At 38.0% G+C, this 25,916-nt stretch overlaps 1 protein-coding gene across 2 annotated transcripts in view; it reads right to left on the minus strand.

Moving 5' to 3' along the window:
• The window catches only part of ATXN10 (ataxin 10), a 176,068-nt gene that overhangs the window by 102,025 nt on the left and 48,127 nt on the right, over window positions 1-25,916 (minus strand). For both annotated transcript variants that reach the window (XM_025398303.1, XM_025398304.1), the window contains 3 exons: window positions 15,761-15,926; window positions 6,600-6,708; window positions 4,914-5,083 (listed from right to left, as the gene is read on the minus strand). In XM_025398303.1, coding sequence (XP_025254088.1) covers window positions 4,914-5,083; window positions 6,600-6,708; window positions 15,761-15,926 — 445 coding nt within the window. The remainder of the gene's footprint in view (window positions 1-4,913; window positions 5,084-6,599; window positions 6,709-15,760; window positions 15,927-25,916) is intronic.

Genomic DNA, 25,916 nt, shown 5'->3' on the forward strand with positions numbered 1-25,916 from the left:
GAAGGAGGAAGGAGGAGGAGGAAGGAGGAGGAGGAAGGAGGAGGAGGAAGAGGAGGAGAAGAAACTGAACAGCATTTCCATAACCTTTAGCAGAATGGACATACGGCCTATCCTAGTCAATAAAATTTCCTTGGCGTGCGGAAGGTAGATAAACTAGATCATCTGTCTGTCCGATTTGAAAAATGCATTTAGCTTTATGAAATAAAAATGTTTGGGTTTTCTTCTAATAAAGATTCACTTAAAGAGGTTATGACAATACTGAAGAAAAGAAGAATGGGGAAGAAAAAGGTAAACCATACATTCCTTATTCTAACAAAGAAGAAGCTGAAGAATGCTTTCTTCATATTTTCAGCATTAGTATCTTTGTGCTTCTTACAATAGAAACCAAAACAGAATCTCCATTTAGGTCCACAAAAGTTTAGAAGTCAACTAATCACTACAGTTGTATCAAGGAAATACTACGCAAGTTGAGAACAAAAAAACAAGGTAAGAATAAAAGTCAGTAAGGATTTGACACCTCCCTACCATGACGTGGTAAAGGGAAGTCTAGCAATTCCTTCACATTCAGGAAACACTACATCTATCACATGTACAGACTTAAGCATTAAAGACTCATAAGAATTTGGGGTAAAATACATTTCTGTGCAGATTTCCAATCTGAGGCCAGGTACCTTAGGTACCTTGATTCTCTTAAATCTTGCCCAAAGACAAATATCTCAAAGAAAGATGACCACCCTTCCAATTGATACCATGCTCCTGGCAGTCCAGTGCCTGTCCTTAGAGAGAAATGCTCCTGGCACAGCCAGCCCAGAGGAGACATCACCCCCTTGTTCCTCTCTGACAGGCCTCACCACACAAACTTGTGCTACAGCTTCTAGTGCATATGTGTCATTCCACCACTAAAGTGACTGTCTTCTCCAGAGCATGCAGCACACGGCAATTCTCACTCAGCAAGTGCTAGCTGAGTTAAATCACACCTGGTATCTGGGCTTTGGGTTTCTTCATTTAGAAAATGATGGTGGAAATATCTTTTCAGCCCTTTCCACAGAGGTATCATAAGGCTCCAACAAACTCAAGCAGATGAAAAGAGCTCCAGAAAATGGAAAGGGCCACAAGAGTATAAGGGGGCCATCCAGCAGGTGGGCACCATACTCACTGCAATGGATGAAGTTACACAGACAACACAGACACAGCTGGGCTTAAAAGACTCTTACTCAAAATTCAGAGGAATCAGGCAGTGCACAAAGATTTCAGGAAAATTTGTGTCATAACTAGTTTTGAGATTCTGATTCAAAGAGGCAAGCATGGTCCCTAGATGCTGTCAGAATGGAAGCTTCACAGAACATATTAATACCTTGCCTGACTTACCCATCAAAGGATCCCTAAGGCTGGGAACATTCGTATTTGATGAATGGGTGAAATCAGAAACAAGGAGGAGAGGATCCCCAGAGTTTCAGACTTCAACCGGGAGGGAGTCGAAGGGGTCTGGCTGGCCTAGGAGACCCAGACTGACCAGCCTCCAGCCTGAAGTCCCTCAGGAAGTCTATTTTAAACCCTTTTCTCCAACCTTTTGGAAAGTTCTCACCATTGTGCAGGGAAGTGAGCATAGGCCTGGGAACTCAATAGGCAAACAAATCTAAATTCTACCCTGGGCTCTGCACCTCACTAACTGGATGGCCTCTCCTTAAAATGTGGTTACCAGAACCTGCTTTGCAAGGCTGATGCAAAGATTAAAGTTGATAATACATGTAATTCACTAAGCACAATGCCAGGACATAGTAAACACTAAACAATAAATCATCAGTCCCTTTTGTCTTCTGGGCAAAGGAGGAACCCAAATTAGGCTAGATGCTACGAAATCTCTCCCAACTCAGATCTTTAGTCTTGGAGCAGAGACAGAGCCAAATTTCCCTTAAAGCCCTAGTGGGGTTAGAAGTGAGACAACCCATCAAGACAAAACACTGAGAATTACTGGTCCCGTGATAAGGACCTGCTACATAACCATCCATTCCATTTTCCCAAAACTATAACCAAAGTCATCTGAGTACTAGTGAACTCTATCCCTTGAGGCAACAATGAGCAAGGCAAGTATCTGTAACACCCAGCTGGAACCAGGACTTGGCTACAAGAATAAAGAAGACTCCAGCACATCCAGAATAAGATTTCGGTGTTGTGTCAGTCTTTGGAAGGAGGAAAAAAATCCCAGAGGTAATGCTTTCAGGTTCAGGCCTTTTGTTGACACAGGTAAGAAACTGGGAGAAACAGAGGCATTTGAGTTGATACTCAAAGAATGAACTCCTTCATACCCTCTAAACTGTTTGCTGAGAAATCAGCAGTGCTATTAGCAACTGCACAAGTGACAGGACACAGCATCGACTTCCTGTGCGCCCCAGTGACCTCTACACAGCAGCACTTGGGCACACTCCATATTTACTTATGGTGCAATCTGATCCTGACTTCAGTGAGTTATTTCACAAGCCTTTTAAGGGTTACTACATTTTGTTCCTATAAGAGGCCAGTCCAAATTAGCAACAAAAGAATAGTTAAACACAAGAAAAACCACCTTTTGTGCTCAAGAAAGGCAGTCCTGGTCATTAAAAAGGTAAAGTGTTTTATTCTCTATCAACTTTCTTTTGCAAAAATCAGTCCAGTAATTTCCCAAGGGGGAATTAGTAGTCTCACTCTCCTGAAGATGAGGACTGCCAAAATGGTGTGCCCATATACTAAAAGTGCAAGTTATCTAGCATTTGGTTCTGTGCCATGTCTCACAGGAATTATTCCAGTTATCAATGGCTGCGTAACAAACTACCCCAACATTTAGCATCTTAAAGTGGCCATTTTATTTTCAGTCCTTCTCCCTGCCTTTGGTTTTCAGACTAGATGATTTCTAATGATGTATCTTAAAGTGTACTGGCTCTTCCCTCTGTGATCTTTCTTGAGGTTAAGCACATTCGGTACTTTTTTTTTTAATTTTAGATACTATATTTTTCAGTTCTAGAATTTCCATTTGGTTCTTTTTTATAGTTTCTATTTCTCTGCTGAGATATCCTATCTTTTCACTCTTATGAAGCCTATTTCCTTTACATCGTTGAGCATGGTTACATTTGCTACTTTAAAATCCTTGTCTGCTAAGCCCAGTAGCTGAGTCCTCTCACAGTCAGTCTCTGCTGATTATCTTTTCAATTGAGAACAGGTCACATTTTCCTGAACGTCAAGTAGTTTTAAACTGTATCCTGGACATTACAGGATATATTATGCTGTAGCAATTCTGGATTATATTCCTCTAAAGAGTGTTGGGTTTTTTTTAGAGGGCAATTATCAATTATCTATAGTGTAAGTTGGACTTACACTATAAACTCTAGGGTGGGAGCTCAAATCTCAATACAATTACTTCACCCTTAGCTTAGCTGCTTGGAGCCTGCCCCACACGTGTGATTCAGGCATTAGCAGAGATTTAGGTAGCTGACACCCAGAGTTTGGGGTCTGTTTTCTACTTTCCACAATTGCCCCCTCACTTTCCAATGCTATGGTTGCCCTCAAACTGTTCTTTGATTCTTCAAGCTAGAAAGACTGAAGATTTTGTAACTGACTTTTCACTGCCCTGCCTGCCACATACTGTGTCATTCCCTTCTTCCAAGTGTCAATTTCACTCCAGAATCTGCCCGTTTGTGTCAAATTTGAGTGTCTTCACACGACTGTTTTTTGTCCAAAGTTTATAATTGCTATTTGAAGAAGGATCAGTCCAACAGTAACTTCCTGGGCTACTAACAGAAGCAGGACCTACATCACTTATTTGTTTTCCCTACTTTTCACTTTTTCTCATAATACTATAGGTCATAAATTCAGAAAGGGCTTTGCCCAGTAGGGGGGCCCTGATCTATGTGGCATCAGCTGGGCAAGTAAGAAACTGAGGATGGATCTACTCCCAAGGTGGTTTCTCACACACATCTCATGCCTTGGTGTTCATTCACTAGGCTTTTCCTCTCTCCTCATTGTATCTTATCTTCCAAGGCTTTTCCGTGTGTATTCAGCAACTCACAGCAAGGTGATATCTGGGAATCTATACTTCTTACATGGTGACTGGCTTCTAAGAAGCCAGAAATAGAATCAGCTAGACCAGTTACGGGCTATGCTAGAAATAGTATAGGATCATATATTTGATTCCTCACAGCAGCCACAGGGCCTGCCCAGATTCAAGTGGATGGAGAAATAGATGCCAACCCTTGGCAGAGGAGTGGCAAAGTCATACTGCAAAGAAACACATGTACAATGCAAGACATTCTGCCACCATCTTAGAAAAATATAATCTGGCACAAATTTAATTAATATTTAACTAAGCAAATCAAATGCCACCCAGAGTAAAACTCCAGAAAAATACAGAAAGGTGAGATCAATCTGAAGCATATGGTCCAATTGCCCTGAGATCTTTCTTACCATTCTCTCACATTCTCAATCTAATTACCTTTAAGCTGTTCTGCACATAAGAGGTTTCTAAAAGCAGCCTACTAGGTCCTCAAAGACTTCATACTTAAATATTATATTCCTTTTATATCCATTTTAAAACACCTAGAAGAAAAGGCTTATGATGCTATCATCCACAAACATAGGATATAGACCTAAGCTTTGTTTTTTCTTAATAGGCAATAATAACTAGTGTTTATTAAATATCTACTGTGTGTCAGAAATTTCTCTAGGCTCCAAAGAGCCTATATATTAACATATACATATATACATACGTACGTGTATGTATACGTAGGGGTGTGTGTATGTGTATACATATAAAATATACATCTCGCTATCCAAGCTACTTTCTAAGCACCTCAGGTTTTCACTCCAAAAGAGTGAATGTCTGCCAAAGACTATATTCTAAACGAAGCTATACATGTATAACACATACTAAGAAATCCTCTTACCTTGTCTTGGTTATCTTTATTCTTGTAACACAGATTTCCAATCAGACGAATAAGATGAGACTTAAACCCCTCGGCCACATTGGAGATGTCACCTTCTGCTCTCACGCAACCACAATTACTGAAGATGTTTGTGGTTTCCTTTCCAGTTACATGAATCACCCGTAAAAGATCTATAACCAAAAGAGTAAACTTCATTTTCTACAGAAAAGTAACTTTTAGTATTTTGTACTAATAGTTTTCCATAACCAAATCTAATTTATTTTAATAGACTAAAGGTAGAGCACAGAAAGCTTTATTTAAATAATGATTACAAGGCTCTTCTGTCTTTGCTTTAAATAAGGATTAAAAGGCTCTTCTGCCTTTGCTTTAAATTTTGTGACTCTAGTTTTGGGGAGATAAGCCATAATGACTACCCCAACTCAGAGTTTCTATTTATCTACAAAGAAAAGTTAGCTAAAAGTTTGCTAGCATCTTTCTTACAAAAAGGTTTCCAATCTCAACTTCTTTATGAAAGAACTCTTCTAATAACTTCAGTCAGTGAAGTCTAAAACACAATATCTATCCATAATGACGCATATGACAGAAACCAAGAAGAGTGCTTATTTTTCCCTCATCCGACTGGCCAAAGCATCAGAAGCCAGCATGTGTTCTCCATACTTCACTCCAGCTACCTTCAGGAGAAAGAACTTACTACTGCTCTACTCTGTGAGCACCTCCAGGCAGCCAATGAAAACAGACAATCTTCCAGGAACTGCATTTCAGTGTTTCTGCATTTAACCCTCTCAACAAACCTATACAGGAAAGTATCCCTTTCCCAATGTTATAATGAAGAAAACAACAGGCTCAGAAAAGTGCAGAGCTGGGATGGCAACCCACATCAAGCCTGGCTCCAAACTCAGGCTCTTTCCATAATCACTCCGTGTCCCAGGTTCACGGTGCTTTATTCAAATTATCACTAAAAGCACTGTACTCAAAATAAAACACTGATGAGGAATTCTAAGGATCTTCCTCTACAGCTCACTGCTAGCTCATCTATCCTGCTAGACACAAAGTCATCGTTCTCAGTACACTGGTCTCCAGAGTAAGTATCATCTTTTTAAAGGAAAAAATTGCAAATAATGCATAGCAAACCTAAGCATAGCCAGCCACAAGGAACAAGTTCTACGTCAATTATTTTGCAAACAGCTTTTTAGCAAGGTTGATAATACTTTTAACAATGGTTTCTTGTTTAAAACCACTTTCTCATAAGATTTGTATATATAATGTGTATAAAACACCATTCTATGTGTTCACTAAATGTAAATGGGAAAAATTTACTGCCACATTTTGCAAAGCTATAGTAATATAAAACCACAATCATCATCGCAAACCTCCCCTGCCCCACCACCTTCATCACATCCTATATTGATGAAACATCTACCATGTGCATCTACAGGCATTGTTATCCTCATGTTACTGAGAAGGAATCTTCAGTTAAGCAGAAGGGAAGTGGCTGAAAAACCATGTGGGCTCAGGTTTATCTGGCCCGCCTGAACTGTTACAACACTGTGATTCCTCTCAATAAAATATATTCACAAAATTCCCAAAAGTACACTGAAAATTAAGGATTTGTATTTGGATTTACATTACAGTATGACAAGCCAAAGATTTCTTAGCTAAAAATACAATGTGTGATATTTCACTCACCAATCACTCTTTCCAGCAAGCCAGGGAAAACCTGCAGATAGCCGAGCAGCTCAGTATTCGCAGTCATTTCGCACAGGACATCGAGAAGCCTAATCGTAGCCAGTGCCTCCTAGAAAGAAAATAAAACATAACTTTAAAGCATATTTTAAGTGAAATGATTTAACTGTTATAAATAACTGTAAGAGAATAAAATATTTCAATAAATTTAAAGTCAGGGCTTGTAATAAGTCAAAGAGAAAAACAAAACTATGAAGAACAAAACAGAAGTACGAAACATGTACACGACTCATCATTTTCACTAACAGCAGACATCTGCCATCAAGAATGCAAGATTATGTGTCATTATGTGTCTTCTTGGAGCAAAGAGTCAGAAAAGTTCTTATTCAAGCAAAAAGACATTCCAACAGTGGAATAAATGTTCAAAATTACTAGCTACGTACATGACATTTATGCAAATACTTTCTTTTTAAAGCATTCCCAGCATGCAAATTCCACTTTAAAGATACAAATAGCCCATGAAATACATTAATTTCTTGTCCACAGAAATCCTGTAAAATGCTGTGGTTGAAAAAACTCTGGCTTTAAGAACTTGCATAATTTCTGGGTAAATATGAACTTCTATGCAATATCTTGGTAGATCAGAAAGACAGTATTATTTGAAAACGCTACTTCACATAGCTACTAAATAATTTATTATCAAATACACTGCATGACCAAGAAACTGCCCGGTACCAACTGCATAGCATTAGTCTATATAAAAATTTTAAATGTAACTTTTGTATAGATTTTGAACCCCATTTTTAAAGTACCCATTATTTGACAAAATGTGGCAGAGATTATAAAGTTAGTCCATAAAGATAACATTCTTCACTTTGGGAGGCCGAGGTCAGAGGATCACTTGAGGTCAAGAGTTCAAGATCAGCCTGGTCAATATGGTGAAATCCCGTCTCCACTAAAAAAATATAAAAATTAGTCAGGCGTGGTAGCGGGCGCCTGTAATCCCAGCTACTAGGGAGGCTGAGGCAGGAGAATCATTTCAACCCAGGAGGCGGAGGTTGCAGTGAGCCAAGATCATGCCACTGGACTCTGGCCGAGGCAACAGAGCAAGACTCTGTCTCAACCAAAAAAAAAGAACATTCTTCAAAAGAAAGACAAATTACTTCCTTGTTAATGCTAAACGTGTATTTACTGCTTTCTAATTAAGAGATTTAAAGGTAATATATTAACATAGTATTCTGAAATCTCAAAATAAATAGCAAGAAACAACACATATTTTTAATGTCTTGGATCTTTAATTTTATATCACAGCCTTCTTTTGCTAAAGAGTTAAAGGGGAAAAATCTCGATTAGAAGTCTAAAGTTAGTACCATGTTAAAACGAGTCTTGACCAAGTCCATCAATTTCACAAAGCTTCAACAACCTCTTTTGTTAAAGGCGTAGTTGCCCAGATTGTTTTCTTGAGATACCACTGCTCCTTCAAGAATAGACCTGGGGCAGACCATGCAAAAGGTAACTGTGGACACCTCGTCCTAGCAGATAACAAAGACGCTATTACAGGCTACTAGGGTCATGTCAGAAATTCGGAATCAGAAACAACTTGATGAGGCTCCCACTGGCCAGCGGTGGCACATTAAACAACAGAAAGAATTACGGCAGCAGACTGAAAACAAAGCGAGTGATTTTAAAGCTATGGCTTCCTGATGAAAATAAAACAAAACAAACTAACTCACTGGTCATCTTTGAATGATGCCACAAAACCAACTCATTACTCTGAAGATTGGTAATCAAGGGGGAAAACAATCAAGCACTTATCCTGCCTTTCTTCATCCCGTGTACCTCACAGAACCTAAGAATTGATTAGGGAAAGTTTCTCTTTAAAAAATATTCCTGCTAATAAACAAAGAATGAACAATAATGTTAAAATGCCACCATTCTGCAACCCCTAAAGAATTCATGGATCTAGGTCATCATTAATGACTGCTAATATCACAGAGAGATAACCAAGCCTCATGTGCCTCTTGATGAAAACAGTATTACCAACAACGAAACACTACTGCAAAAATAAACAAAAAAAATACCTAACCCAAATCTGAATATGCCTCTGGAACTAATTTTCATTCACTGGAAATGCAAGGTACAGAAGAATATGTTAAGTGCCACCCTGGAGACATACTCATCAAAATCTGAAATCTAGAAAAGTCTATGGGAAAAACAAGCCAGTTTCTCCAACAAATAAGTAGCAAAGAGGAAAAAAAAGAAGAGGGAAGGGGAACCTATACACTAGAGTAAAGTTATGTCCATCAGTTGCAACATACGGCCCTTCTCTTTATGCTGTTTCAATAAAACAAACTTGAAAAAGATTATTAGACAATGGGGGAAATCTGAATAGTATTTATTTGATAATACATGTTATTATTAGTTATTTTAGATGTTCACATCGTATTATACTTGTATCTGATGACTCCTTATCTTTTAGAGTAACTGATGAAATATGTTGGAGCTTTGAATCAGTCCACGGCAACTGGCATAAGAACGAGTGGAACTGTGGAGGAAAGAAGAATGGTGATGAAGGGGAAGCTGCTGAAGCCAGGGGATGGCAGATGGAGTTTAAGTACACTTTCTTCTTAGTCTATGTTTGAAATTTTCCACGTTAAAACGACATGAATAAAATTAGAGGTTGGAAGAGATGAACTGGAAGTCTCCTTCCAGCTCTTAAATTCTATGATATTAACTAAAATAAACCTAAAAGAAAATTAATCTATCCCCACCTAACACATCCCCAATTTTAGTCATTAAAATCATTTTATTAATGAAGTGTTTTTAATGAGCATCTGGAAATTAGTAATGAAAGAACAGCCAGGAAAATTTACTCTCTTAAAAAATAAGATTAATGAGTAAAATGCCCTTCCAGATATTTAAAAGTCTCATGAAACTAATATTAATTAAATCAGGCACTAGCAAAAAAAAAAAAAAAGACAAGCAAATGAAGGGAACATTGTGAAAGATTTTGAAGCGAGTAAAAAAAAAAAAAAAGATTAGTCTCCTGGCTAGCTCACCTGTCTCAGTTAACACTGTCATTTAGTATCTTTGAGCAATTTTACAGCTTTGTGAGTTACAGAAAACTTATATTAATACAGAATTATTCCTGTCCATTAAAATGCAAATTAGTTATATCTGCCTGGACTGCAACTCCTTTCTCCATAGATCAGTTTTTGCATTTATTTGTATGTTCATTTCAGCGTTCCTTTATGGCATATAAACACATCTCTCTCTGAATTCTCCCTTCTCCAGCTGCTAACAATTGTCCAAATAAATAAAAGAATTTAGGATATGATACAGGTAGGTGGGAGGATCCTCAAGCCCAGGAGCTGGAGAATACAGCACGCTATGATTGCATCACTACACTCTAGCCTGGGCAACAGGGCAAGACTCTGTCTCAATTAAGAAAAAAAAATTAGTGGAAAGGATAAGATTATTCACTAAATGGTACTGAAATAATAATGAACAGATAACATTTAGGGAACATTAACTTGTACCAATCGGCATATTAAATGTTTATATTCAAATACAACCTGGCTGGGCACGGTGGCTCACGCCTATAATCCTAGCACTTTGGGAGCCTGAGGTGGGTGGATCACCCAAAGTCAAGAGTTCAAGACCAGCCTGGCCAACATGGCGAAATCCCATCTCTACTAAAAATACAAAAATTAGCCGGGCATGGTGGTGGATACCTGTAATCCCAGCTACACAGGAGGCTCAGGCAGGAGAATCAGTTAAACCCGGCAGATGGAGGTTGCAGTGAGCCAAGACCTCAACACTGCATTCCAGCCTGGGCAACAGAGCAAGACTCTATCTCAAAATTTAAAAAAATAACAATAATATAACCCATTTCAAGAAAAAGAAGGGCAGAGAGAGGATGAGTAACTTTTCCAATATCATATACCTGTAACAGAAGAAATCAAGATTCAAACCCAGTCAGTCTCATACCAAAGATTTTATAATCTTGAATAGTCAAAAGACATAAATAATTCATTTGGATCCATAACTCACTCCTTGCTCAAAAATAAATTCTAGATAAATAAAAAATGAGAACTAAGTACTGAAAGAACTAGACAATGTAAGTGCATATTTCCACGATCTAAGTGGAGAATTTCCTCAAAAAACAAACAAACAAATATCTTCTCGGCTGTCAGCTCTCAAAAAAAAAAAAAAAAGAAATCCAGAGGCCAGAAGGATAAAATTGATAACCTTAATTAAACACAAATAAAAACGACTAAAAGGCTAACAGAACATCAGAAATAAATTCAAACAAAAATTACGTGAACAATAGTTTACTGTATGTATGACAGAAAGATTAATTTCCAGAAAATGCTTTTTAATAAATGCATTTTAAAGAGTAACCTAATATGCAAAACAAACATAATGGTCACTGAAAAACATTAATGAGAAATAGTAATTAAATCAGATCTGCAAAGGGCAGCTCATGCAATCTTGTGTTGCATTGGTGTGCAATTTAGAAATCTCTCTAAAGTTTTTTAAAATACCTAATTCTTCGACCCAGCAATTCAACTCCAGGAATTTATAACCTCAGATTTACTTGTCCGAAATTTGTACAAGGATGTTCACTATAACATTATTTATAAAGGTTAAAAGAAAAAAAAAGCCACCTGAAAGCAGTTGAAACGTCTATAGGGAACAAATGAAAAAATTATGATACGTCTATATAATTAAATAAATAAATATAAATACGTCTATATAATTAAATAAATATTATTTATTAAAAACATACAATGAATATACACATGCTAAAGTGCAAAGATGTACAAGTTATATCATAAGTAAAAATAGCAAGTTGAAGAATAGTGTAAAAAATGAAAACAAAAAACATATAGGTGCGTATATACGAAGAAAGACCTTTGAAAAGAAAACAAAAAAAAAAGGATATGCATATAGATCTATAGAAAACAAACGGAGGTTGGGCAAAAAGGGGAAAACTTTGTAACTTTTTTTTTTTTTAAGATGGGAGTCTTGCTCTGTCACCCAGGCTGAAGTGCAATGGCACAATCTCGGCTCACTGCAACCTCCGCCTCCCGGGTTCAAGCGATTCTCCTGCCTCCACCTCCAGAGTAGCTGGGATTACAGGCATCCGCCACCACGCCAGGCTAATTTTTGTATTTTTAGTAGAAACAGGGTCTCACCATGTTGGTCAGGCTGGTCTCAAACTCCTGACCTCAGGCGATCAGCCCACCTCAGCCTCCCAAAGTGTTGGGATTATAGGCCTGAGTCACCAGGCCCAACTGAAACTTTATGTTTCACTGACTTCAGCTTAAATAATTTTTAACAACAAAGCATATACTATTTGCCTAATACAAACATTTAAGCCCTTCATATGTGGAAAAAATGCACTATTTATTGTAGAATATGTATTAAATATGTATTATATAGCTAAATATGTAATACCTACTGTATAACAGGTACTACAGTATGGCCTAAACTGGGGTTGCAAAGATTAAAACAGAATGCAAATCCCACAACCTGAGGACAATTATTGTAATATATGGGTATCAGAAAATACAAAGCTAAAAATAATGTTTTTTAAGCTTTCAGAGAAAAGGCAAGGCTTGCCACAAGTGAACAAGATTCAGAACTGACAAAAATATATCAAAAACTGGAAACAAGTATACAAAATATATCAAAAGACAGGAATAAGTACATTAATATGAGAACCCAAAACTATTTTTTATAAAGAAACATATGAAGAAAACCTTGGGATTTTAAAGCCAAACAATTACATCAATTAAAAAACATGTGCTATAAATACAACTGTTTCCATTCTCACTTTTCAGTCATAGCATTGAGAACTTTATTGAATATCTATCTTCTCCTAAAAAGATCACCAATGAGTGCAGTGGTTTGGGTTTGGCAGAAGAATGGCTGGGGAGGAGGAGGCAGGTGGAAAGCCCTATCTGTAGCTTTTGCTGGTTTCCATGGCATAACTACTTCCACCATGGATGATTTCAAGGTACCAACAATTTAACAATCAGCTCATAAATTTCTAAGCACTCAATAATCAACTCTTAGAAGTTACCACAGGCCAGCTCCAGCATACCACTTGGTCTTTGGCATATTTAAATACTGGCATAAGGGGTCCCCTTTAAAAAAAAAAGTATGACATATCTACATTAATATGCACAAGTCATAAATGTATAACTCAATAAATTTCCAAAAGTAAATTAATTTGGCTTTGCAAAAGAAACCTGCCTATGTTTTTTTGTTGTTGTTGTTTTTGAGACAGGGTCTCACTGTCCCCCAGGCTGGAGTGCAGTAGTGCAATCGCAGCTCACTGCAGCCTCAACCTTCTGGGCTTAGGCAAGCCTCCCACCTCAGCCTCCCCAGTAGCTAGGACCACAGGCGCACACCACCATGCCCAGCTAATTCTTTTTTCTTTTGTACAGATGGAGTCTCCTTATGTCGCCCAGGCTGGTCTCCAACTCCTGGGCTTAAGCAATCCTCCCACACCTTGGTGCCCCAAATTATTGGGATTACAGGTATGAGCCACTGTTCCCAGTCTAAAATTTTCCATTCCATTAATATATAAAAATACTTCCGATCTTAGAGAAGAAAGTCTGAAGGAAAAATAAAAGTTTTCCTAAATATGAAAAGTATTTTCAGGAATTTCTCACTACAATACTGAAATCACCTATCCTTTAATCAGAAGTGCCTTGAAAAGTTTAAAGATGTGACCTATCTTTTCTCTGTCTCCTAGAGAATTTTTAAAACTTTTCTTAAGCACGACTCACTGCTCCTCCTGCTGGAAACAAAGGCAAATCTATCTCCAGAAAGTAAACGCAAGCCTCTGAATAAAGACCTTTCTTTTCTATCACAGAAAATGAGAACTAAAGTAATGGCCTGATTATAAGACCTAACATGGTCTATATGACAAAGCACAGAAAATCAATACCGAAATGGTCCTGAACAAAAGTATATTCACAAAAAAGGAAATACACTCTCGTGGTTGAGCAGTCACAGCCATGAGCTGCATTTACAACAGGAGTTAACAATTTCACAGTATTACACACTACTCTCTGGGAAACACTACAGATCACATTCTCTACCTTCCCACCTGTGGACAGTGGATGAGTATCCACTCTGGATTCCAATCCCTCTCCTCCAGTCTCACCCATTTGCCGATGGTGATTCCAGCATCAATTACTCCCTCTCTACCTGACCATTCATATCAGCATACAAAGGAACTCTCTATCATCTTCTATGAAAATGTGTTTAAATCAGCTTTATTGAGGTATAATATACATGCAATGAAATAATCCATCTTAAGTATACAGTACAGGGTTGCGTCAAGGTATACAGCTAAATGCCACATTCTACTATCCAGAAAGTTCCCTCGTGTCCCCCTACAATCAATTCCACTCCTTCATTTCCAGATCCAGGTAACATCTGATCTATTTTCTGTCATGACCAATATATCTGGCCTGCTACAGAATCCCACAGAAATGGAATCAGCCAGCATGTTCTCTAGTCTGTCTGGCTTCTCTCCCTCCACACTTTTGAGATTCTTCCCTGTTGTATCACAAGTGCATCCTTTTTACAGCTGAGTGGTCCAGAGAAAGAATAATTCTAACTTTATCACAGAAGAAAGGAGAATAGATAAAAACAGCAAGTTCTGAAGTAAAGAGGAGGGATAGAGAATTAACACAAGCTCCCTTCCACGTCCTGATAAAACAAGACCTGAATGACCTAAGGTAGGCTTAAGGAGAGTAAAAAATAGTTTAAATAATTAACCAGGACAGTATACAACTAGGAATCTTCTATAAAGAAGAGAAGAAGCAAGTCGTCTAGAAAGCAGTTTGGAAGTATGTATTAAGAGCTTTAAACGTGTGATATCCTTATACATAGCAATCTCACTTCTAAGATTATGTCCTAGGACAACAGCTGTGGAAACTGTGCACAGATGTAACTATAAAGGCATGTACCACAGTATTATCTAAAATAAGTAGAAATAAGAACAACCTACTGCCAGATGTGGTGGTTCATGCCAATAATCCCAGCACCTCGGGAGGCCAAGGCAGGCAGATCACGTAAGTCAGGAGTTCAAGACCAGCCTGGCCAATGTGCTGAAACCCCGTCTCTACCAAAAATACAAAAATTATCTGGGCACGGTGGTACACACCTGGAATCCCAGTTATTTGGGTGGCCAAGACAGGAGAATTGACTGAACCCAGGAGGCAGAGGTTGCAGTGAGTCAAGATTGTGCCACTGTGCTCCAGCCTGGGCGACAGAGCAAGGTTCTATCTAAAAACACAAAAACAACCTAAATGTCCAACTACAGGGATTTGGACAAATAAATAGGAAATTCTTTACTTGAAATGTTATGTTGGCTTTTTTTTTTTTTTCTGAGACAAAGGTCTCACTCCATCACCCGGGATGAAGTGCAGTGGGGCAATCATGGCTCACCACAGCCTCAACCTCCTGGGCTCAAGTGACCCTCCCACCTCAGCCTCCCAAGTAGCTGGGTCTATAGCGTGTGCCACCATGCTCAGTTAATTTTTGTATTTTTTGCCAAGACGGGGTTTCACCATGTTGCCCAGGGTGATCTGAAATTCCTGGGCTCAAGCGACCCTCCCACCTTGGCCTCCCAAAGAAGTGGGGTTACAGGTGTGAGGCACCATGCCCAGCCTATGTTGGCATTTATTTTAAAAGACATTTACAATGTATTATTTATTTATTCATTCAGCAAATATTTGCTAAGTGCCTACCATATACATAGAACTATGGACACAACAGTCAACATTTCTGCCCTCCTAGAGCTTACATTCTGAATAAAAAATGGGAACCTGCAAACGGAAGGCACAGAAAGGCTCCACTTTTAATAGATACATATGTGCACTATGTCTGTGTGCATGTATCTGATGTCATTTGCCTAGAAAATTAACCAGAATTTGTTTAAGTCATTGACTCCGGATGGTAGGAATAAGGACACAGTTTTCCCTTATCTAAATTTTCTAACTATTCTCATATATGGATACATTATTTACATAATATTTTTTAAAACTTTTAAAAAAGAATTCTCATAGAGGACTTGACTGAGTTAGAAAATCTGTCCATTCTCTTTTACCCGAGATTGGGAAATCTCCCTCCCTTACCTCATCATCAGGAGGCTCCTCAGAGGCCAACTTGAGCACTGTCTTGCACTGATCCACAAAGGTGCTTGCAATCAACTCAGCATGCCGCAAAAACACAGGGATGTCATCCGTGGTGAATGGCTCATCACTCGTTATCTTGGCTATCATAAGGTCTAACAGTGTAACTCTGTAAAACATAAAGGATTTCTGCATGAATCTATAAGACTTAAATTATACAATGCTAAAAATACCTAGGAAAGCAACTTTAAGGGAATATTATTATTTTAAATTCCTTACCTTGCTTACCATGTCTAGCTAGGAAAAACATGAATAAAGTTAATCTTCATCAATCACCTATTTTTTAAATTCTTAGTTTCTTTGACGTGTCTTGGCCACAGAAACTAGAATTGCTTAATGCACCTTTTATGTCCATTACTTTCAACGTGAAAATAATTCAACATTTTAGAAATGGTCAGTTTTTTGTATGAATACATCTACGATACAAGGAACAGCAAAGTGAAATGGGCTAACATTTATTCACTATTTTCTACAGAGCTGAGCATTTTACACATGTTGTATCATTTAATCCTCACAAAAACTCCATGAGGCAGGTACTGTCATTAGTTTCACATTAAAGGTGAGTAAATAAGGCTTGGTGAGGTTAATTCACTTTTCCAGTGTCACAAAACCACTGAGAGTCTAAGCTAGGATTCAATCTGTGCCCTGAGCCAGGTGCTTTAACCACTCATTTGATAGTCTTTATTGTGAAACTTTACTATTTGTTTTAGTTTACAAAAACACAAATCTGAAGACCAAGACTGTGCCATTTTTACATCAATATATAAATTACCAAATAAATATTTCTTTTCAACCATCTCTTTCCTTCTCCTAGGAAAAATGAATCACACATAGGTCAATCTCTCTAGCATATATCAATTAAGATATTTGATCAAAATTATATTTTGATTTGGGATTATATGTATAATTCTCATTTCTATAGAAGAAAGGGTATGAATATCTAAGCTGCTTATTAGCAAATAAGGGTAAATACACTCAAATTAGGCATGGAACATTTCTTACCAAGAGAAAAATTTAAATTATTTACTGCTTCAAGTAAGAAATAAAACTATACCAAACGCTTCCTGTACTGTGGCCAAATGATGGGAAATATCATCAGTCTGGAAAAATCACCTACAAACCTTAACAATTTTCAAAACTCCTAAAACCTCAGATTTCTTGTGGCAATAATTAATCCAAAATAAAACAAATACACAATCCACTCAGTTGAGCACAGTATTAGAGAATTTCTGTTTTCCCTTATTTATATATAATCTTTAAAAATAAATTGAGGCTAAAAGTTCTAAAGTTTGAAATAAAAACTCAACAGTCATCAGAATAGAACCTCTTGAAAGTACAAAAATGCACAGCACCTATGAAACACAATGGAGAACACAAAATATCCAGGTAACAATCAACTGGATGGAACAGTACCTCACATCTCAGTATAAACGTTGAATATAAATCATATAAATGCTTCACTTAAAAGATACACATTGGCAGAATGGATTAAAAAAAAATTACAAACCAAATATCTGCTGTCTTCAAGAGACTCACCTGAAACATAAGGAATCTTACAGAATCAAACTAAAGGTGGTGGAAGATATTTCATGCAAATGGAAACCAAAAGCGAGCAGAATAGCTCTTCTTATGTAATATAAAAGAGACTTTAAAGCAACAACAGTAAAAAAAAGACAAAGAAGGTCATTATATGATGATAAAAGTATCGATCCAACAGAAGATATTACAATCCTAAATATATATGCACCTAACTCTGAAGCTCCCAGATTCACAAAACAATTACTAGACCTAAGAAAAGATAGACCACATGACAGGCCACAAAGCAAGTCTCAATAAATTTTTTCAAAATCAAAATATATTGGCCGGGTGTGGTGGCTCACACCTGAAATCCCAGCACTTTGGGAGGCCAAGAAGGGCAGACCACCTGAGATCAGGCATTCAAGACCAGCCTGGCCAACATGGTGAAACCCCATCTCTACTAAAAATATAAAAACAACTAGCCAGCCGTGGTGGCAGGGGCCTATAATTCAGCTACTCAGGAGGCTGAGGCAGGAGAATTGCTTGAACCCAGGAGGCAGAGGTTGCAGTAAGCCGAGATTGTGCCACTGTAACCCAGCCTGGGCGACAGAGCAAGACTCAGTCTCAAATAAATAAATAGACAGATAGATCGATAGATAGAACTATATCAAGTATCTTCTCAGACCACAATAGAATAAAACTAGAAATCAATTCCAAAAGGAACCCTCAAAACTATACAAATACATGGAAATTAAACAAGCTGCTCCTACATGATTTGGGGGTTAACAATGAAATCAAGACAGACATTTAAACGTTCTTCAAAATAAATGAGAGCAGAGATACAAGTTATCAAAACTTCTGGGATACAGCAAAAGCAGTGCTAAAAGGTAAGTTTATAGTGCTAAATGCCTACATCAAAAAGTCTGAAAGATCACAAACTGACAATCTAACATCATACCTCAAAGAACTAGAGAAACAAGAACCAACTAGGCCAGGTGTGGTGGCTTACACCTGTAATCCCAGCACTTTGGGAGGCAGAGGCAGGAAGACTGCTTAGTCCAAAAGTTTGAGACAAGCCTGGGCAACATGGTGAAATACTGTCTCTACAAAATGTTAAAAAATTAGTTAGGCATGCTGGTGCATGACTGTAGTCCCAGCTACTTGGGAGGCTGAGATGGGAGGATCACTTCAGCCGAGGAAGGTCAAGGCTGCAGTGATCGTGTCACCGCACACAAGCCTGGGTGACAGAGCATAACCCTGTCTCAAGAAGAACAAGCCAAACCCAAAGCTAGCAAAAGAAAAGAAATAACAAAGATCAGAGCAGAACTAAATGAAATTGAAACAAAAAATCAAAATACAAAATATAAAAGTTGGTTCTTTGAAAAGATAAATAAAATCAATAGATCATTAGCTAGATTAACCAAGAAGAGAGAAAATTCAAATTAGCTCAATTAGAAACAGAAATGGAGACATTATGGCTGGCACCACAGAAATACAAAAGACCATTTAAGACACTATGAACACCTCTGTGCAAACAAACAAAATTGAGAGGAAATGAACAAATCTCTGGAAACATACAACCCTCCTAGCTTGAATCAGAAAGAAATAGGAGGTCTGAACAGACCAGTAACAACCAGTGAGACTGAATCGATAATAACAAAAATTGCCAAAACACAAAAAGACTAGGGCCAAACTCCACCAGGCATTCAAAGAATTGGCACCAATCATACTGAAACCATTCCAAAAGGTTAAGAAAGAGAGAATCCCACCTAACTCTTACCTGACTCATTCTATGAAGCCAGTATCACTCTGATACCAAAAGCAGGCAAGGACATAACAAAAAAAGAAAACTACAGACCAATATCCCTGATGAACATCAGATGCAAAAATCCTCAACAAAATACTAGAAAACTGAATCCATCAGCACAGCAAAAAGATAATTCACCATGATCAAGTGGGTTTCATCTTAGGATGCAGGGATGGTTCAACATACCCAAGTAAATGTGATTCATCACACAAACAGAATTAAAAACAAAAACCATATGATCATCTCAATAGACACAGAAAAAACACTCAACAAAATCCAGCATCCCTTTATGATAAAAATTTAGGCATAGAAAGAACATACCTCAAAATAATAAAAGCCACACATGACAAACCCATAGCCAACCTCATACTTAATGGGGAAAAGATGAAAGCATTGCCCCTAAGAAGTGGAACAAGACAAGGATGTCCACTTTCACCACTTCTATTCAGTATAGCACTGGAAGTTCTAGCCAGAACAATCAGGAAAGAGAAATAAATAAAGGGCATCCAAATTGGAAAAGAGGAAGGCAAACTATCTCTGTCTGCCAATGATACGATCATATACCTAGAAAACCCTAAAGACTTTACCAAAAGGCTCCTAGATTTGATCAATGAATTCAGTAAAGTCTCAGGTAACAAAATCAATGTACACAAATCAGTAGCACTGCTATACATCAACAACCACTAAGCTGAGAAATCAAGAACACAGTCCCTTTTAAAATGGCTGCCAAAAAAAAAAAAAAATCAAATGCCTCAGAATATACTTAATCAAGAAGGTGAAAGATCTCTGCAAGGAAAACTATAAAGCATGGCTGAAAGAAATCACAGATGACACAAACAAATGGAAATACATCCCATGCTCATGGATTAGAAGAACCAATACTATTAAAATGACCATATGCCCAAAGCAATATATAGATTCAATGCAATTCCTATGAAAACACCAACATCATTTTTCATACCATTAGAAAAAATAATCCTAAAATTCATATGGAACCAAAAAAGAGCCCGAATAGCCAAAGCAATCTTAAGCAAAAAGAACAATTCTAAGGCATCACATCACCCCAACTTCAAATTATACTACAAGGCTATAGTAACCAAAACAGGATTGTACTGCTACAAAGCTAGATATACAGACCAACAGAACAGAATAAAGAAACCAGAAATAAGGCCAAATACTTACAATCAACTGACCTTCCATAAAAGCATACAAAAACAGAAATTGGGGAAAGAACCTCCTATTTAATCTGGGAAAACTAAATAGCCACAGGCAGAAAAATGAAACTAGATCTCTCACCATATACAAAAATCAACTTGAGATGGATCGAAGATTTAAATCTAAGACCAGAAACCATAAAAATTCCAGGAGAAAACCTAGGAAAAACTTTATGACGTTGCCAAAAGCAAAGCATTTATTACAAAGATCCCAAAAGCAAATGGAACAAAAACTAAATAAATGAGACCTAGTCTCATTTATTGCTTCTGCACAGCAGAAGAAATAATCATCAGAGTAAACAACCAACAGAATGGGAGAAAACATTTGCAACTATGCATCTGACAAAGAACTAATATCCACAATCTACAAGGAACTCAAGCAAATCAGTAAGAAAAAAACAAACAATTCCATCAAAAAGTGAGCAGATGACATGAATGGACATTTCTCAAGAGAAGATCTACAAATGGCCAACGAACATGAAAAAATGCTCAACATCACTAATCATCAGGGAAATGCAAATTAAAACCACAATGAGATGCCACCTTACCCTGCCAGAATTGCCATTATCAAAAAGTCAAAAAAAACAACAAATGTTGCCATGGATGTAGTGAAAAAGGAACACACATACAATGCTGGGGGGAATGTAAAATAGTACAACCTTTATGGAAAATAGTATGGGGACTCCTCAAAAAACCAAAAGTAGAACTACCATTCAGTCCAGCAATCCCACTGCTGGGTATCTACCCAAAGGAAAAGACACCTGCATGCATATGTTTATCACAGAACAATTCACAATTGCAAAGACCTAGAACCAACCTAAGTACCCATCAACTGATGAATGAACAAAGAAAATGTGATATATATACACAATGGAATACCACTCAGCCATAAAAAAGAATGAAATAATGTCTTATGCAGCAACTTGGATGGAGCTGGAAGCCCTTTTTTTTTTTTTTTTTGCCAGAGACAGGGTCTCACTCTATCACCTAGGCTAGAGTGCAGTAGCGTGATCTCAGCTCGCTGCAACCTCCACCTCCCAGGTTCAAGCGATTCTCATGCCTTAGCCTCCCTGAGTAGCTGGGATTACAGGCATGTGCCACCACGCCTGGCTAATTTTCGTATCTCCAGTGGAGACGGGTTTTCTCCATGTTGGCCAGGCTAGTCTCAAACTCTTGGTCTCAAGTGATCTGACTTCCTCCGCCTCCCAAAGTGCTGGGATTACAGGTATGTGCCACCACGCCCAGTTGGAGGCCATTATTCTAAGTGAAGAGCTCAGAAATGGAAAAATCAAATACCGTATGTTCTCACTTATAAGTGGGAGCTAAGCTATGGGTACACAAAGACGTACAGAGTAATATAATGGACACTGGAGACTCAGAAGGCGGGAAGTTAGGAGGAGGGTAAGGAATAAAAACTACATATCAGGTATAATATACACTACTCAGGTGACAGATGCACTAAAATCGCCGACTTCACCACTATACAACTCATCCATGTAACCAAAAACCATTTGTACCCCCAAAAGCTACTGAAATGTTATGTCTATATAAAATAGATAGCCTATCTATCTATATATATATATATATCTCTCTCTATCACAAGTAGATCTGTCTACATATATATACACATATATATACACACCCACACACACACACGATTTTCAAGGAATGCAACGAAAGAGGCCACCTATTCCGTGTGGCCCAAATGCCTGCTCTAAATATATTCCTTTTAAATTGGATTACATAATGTAGCAGTTATTGCTAAGTATAAGAAGTCAGGATCCCTGGCTTCAGGGAATTTGGCACCTAGTTCACTATTACTTGAATAGGTAATGAAATAGAAGAAAATAATTGTATCAGATTTGTGAGTGTTAAGGTATCCACAGATAGTGATGTGGAGAAATTAGAAAGAAAACAGATGGGTTACAACTGAAGAAAAGAACCAAACAATAGTACAGATCCTGAATTAGGGGCAGATCCCAAACAGGCAGTCCTGAGTGAGGCTAGGAAGGGTGGGCCCCCAGGTGGTGGAAATCCAAGTTGTTCAGCAGCAACAGGAGACTCCGGTGTCCAAGTGGATGAAGTGCAGGGAGATCTGCAAGTGCTAAAGGGAAGTGGAAGCACACGCTGCCTTCCTTACACAATGACACACAGGCCAGCCTCCTCTGGCTCAACTTCTCCCTGGCCCAGTAGATGCCGCCTATATAATGCAGCTTTACTATATCGTTATAAGATGAGAGAGCTAACAATGTGGATACTGAGTGATTTCAAAGGAAAGAAGGGGGCAAAGTCAGAAATGAATCTTTAAAATATAAAAGTACAAACTAAGTTTGAATATCACCTCAGAATAGACTATCCTTCATTAAATGATCCTACTTACATTAAGTCATCTGCCATTTAAACCTTCTAATGGTTCCCACTGTTAAGGAATGAGTCTAAAAGCTCTTTGGTCTGGCATATGGGTCCCCCCACCACACTCCACCCAACCCTCTATCTCTTCCTTGAAAATATAAAAGAATACAAGTGGTCTAACAAATGCTAGTTACTCATTGACTTATTCACTGTGGTGTGAAGGATGCAAAAGTAGGAAAGACCCAGCTAGAGGGGTTAGAGGCTAGCTGTCTAGAATTATTACACATTGGTGTGAAAGTCTTGCTCCCTTAACCCAGAAATCATCACTCAGGCTGCTTTGACTTCACCAGACACACCCCTCCAAGCAGAGCCATGCTGCCATAATTTTGTCTCTCAATCACTGGCTGTTGTTAGCATTCTATTTCTAAGTCTCTCCTGATTAAATACAGTACTTACATAGTCTGCCTTAAAATTATGATTGCTGTTTTTTGTTTGTTTGTTTTTCATGTGACAAAGTCTCGCTCTGTTGCCCAGGCTGGAGTGCAGTGGAGCAATCTCAGCACACTGCAACCTCCACCTCCCGGGTTAAAGTGATTCTCCTGGCTCAGCCTCCAAGTAGCTGGAACCATAGGCCTCAGAACTCCAATTTGGAAAATGTCAAGAATAATACCTATTTCACAGCATTTGTGAGGATTAAGTGACAAGGGCTACGTGGTGCCTTCTACACATAACAGTGATGCTACCTAGAGAAAACGGCAAGGTCATCAGCATAGAAGCAGTAGTTGTCATACTTGTAGTTGCAGTAACAGTAGTAATAGCATGGAAGCAGAAATAGCAATAGCTCACGTTATAGATTAAGGTATTTGCCCTGGGTTACAGACGTACTGAGGTGGTATTTGAACTCTTTCTGATGCCAAAGTCAATTATCCTGCAACACGTTTATAGGGGTGATCATTACATGCCAGGCAAGGCACCGAGAGTTTTATACATATTTCAATCAGTTGTCACAACAATTTCATGGGGTAGCTACTATTACTACCCTCATTAACCTATCCAAAGTAGTAAGTGGCAGCACTAGCATCTGTCCTTAACTACAATGCTGTACATACACATTATAAACCTGAAAACTACACAAGCTGTTTACCATGACCAGCTAGTCCAATTTGTTAATATTCACTCCAATTCACCTGGAAAGGAGACCAGACAAGTATGTAAATGTAGGCTCTCATTTTTGCTGAAACATGTCATGTGAATTGGTAAGAGTCTATATCCAAAATGTCCCCACCAAGTAATCTGCACAAATAGACTACCAGCCTCTGGGTGAAGAAGTCCACTAATTTTGACAACAATGAAAAGAACTAGCACAAGAAAAAAGCTTAAGAATTTACACAGCACTTTCACTGTTGTACATAAAAATGCATGGTTATTACTCTCACAGTGAGGACAGGGACTGTGTCTCTGTAATGTTCACATGCACTCACTTGCCCTCTCATGTCCCACCATGGGATAACACAGCAAGAAAGCCCTCATCAAATGCTAGTGCCATGTTCTTGGACTTCCCAGCCTCAGACTGTTAGAAATACATTTCTTTTCTTTATAAATTAGCCACTCTCCGGTACTCTGTTATGGCAGCAGAAAACAGATTAAGACAGTGGATGCATCATTTACATTCCCACCAGTGGGAAATAAACAGTGCACAAGGGTTCCAATTTCTCCATATCCTTGCCCAAACTTCTTCTTTTCAGTTTGTTGATAGTAGCCATCCTAATGGGTATCAAGTGGTATCTCATTGTAGTTTATTGTTAATCAGTACCGAGTTTCTGACATACAAAATGAAAAAGTTCTAGAGGTTGGCTGCACAACAATGTGAACATACTTAACACTATTGCACTATACATTAAAAAATGGTTACAATGGTAGTCTGGCATGGAGACCCACACCTGTACTCCCAGCTACTGGGGAGGCTGAGGTGGGAGGACTGTTTGAGGCCAGGAGTTTGAAGCTGTAGTGCACCATGATCACACTTGTGAGCAGCCACTGCACTCTAGTCGGGGCAACACACAGCAAGACCCTGTCTTATACCTTTTCCAGAAAAAAAAAAAAAGAAATGGTTACAATAGTAAACTTTATATTATGTGTGATTTACCACAATTTTTTGACAAAGGCTATCGTCAAAATCTAGTCAAAGATTCCATAGGGTAAACTAGGGCTGTGACAAAAAAGAGAATAAATACATAAGACTTTGGGATGATATAACTGATAAGGTTTACTGACCAGTATGAACTGAAAAGGTAAAGTGGAGAAGGTGAGTTTAACCTTGAGGTTTCCAACTTACTAGATAATATTACATTAATCAGTATACTAGCTGAACACTTTACTGAGTAAGAACATTCATTCATTCACTCATGCTTTCACTGAAACACTTTTTTTTTCTTTTTGAGCACCCGCTATGTGCCAACCACTGACTGGAAATGTGGAATGAAGAATAAGGAGGGATGAATCCTCGCACTCAGGGCGCCAACAATCTAATGGAAATGTGCTACAGCAACAAGCAGGTATGTGACATAACACGATGAATGAATGATGCGATGAAATGACAGCTCATCTCCTCCAGAAGAAAAATAAAGCAAGGACAAGGGGAGGTGGCAACTGAGCAGAACCTTGAATGAAGTAAGGATGCACCTGATACAACTTTATCAATAAAAATAGAACATTTTTAGTCTACCATTCCCATGTAGTTATGTAATAAATCATTTAAAAATAGATAATTTAGATAGACTATGGAAAATATCAGCTTGAATATTAAAAATACAATTAAACTGTGCATTCTTCTTGTATTCAGGTGTTCCTTACTGCAAAAAAACTTACTAATTTTTAGCACTGTATATCGTATTATTTCTTTTAGGTCAAAAAACTACAAATACTTCTCTATCTGTAATGGGGGTATACATACAGGGAAAGAAGCACTGGAATTGGACTTATAAACCTGGTATTTCATATGACTTTAAAAGCATAAGCTTTTCCTTTTTGTTAAAGATATTAAAGAAGAAAAATGACCTAATTAATAAAAGACTACAAAAAGTACACAAAGCTTAACTACTGAAACCTAAATAAGTAAAAAGTCCAAAACCACTAAAACTCGTGACTACAATCAAAAGATTAACAACTTTAAGAAATTTTCATCATTAGATCTGTAGTTTCTGAATAT

Source organism: Theropithecus gelada, chromosome 10 (genome assembly GCF_003255815.1).
Source record: "Theropithecus gelada isolate Dixy chromosome 10, Tgel_1.0, whole genome shotgun sequence".
Classification (NCBI taxonomy): domain Eukaryota; kingdom Metazoa; phylum Chordata; class Mammalia; order Primates; family Cercopithecidae; genus Theropithecus; species Theropithecus gelada.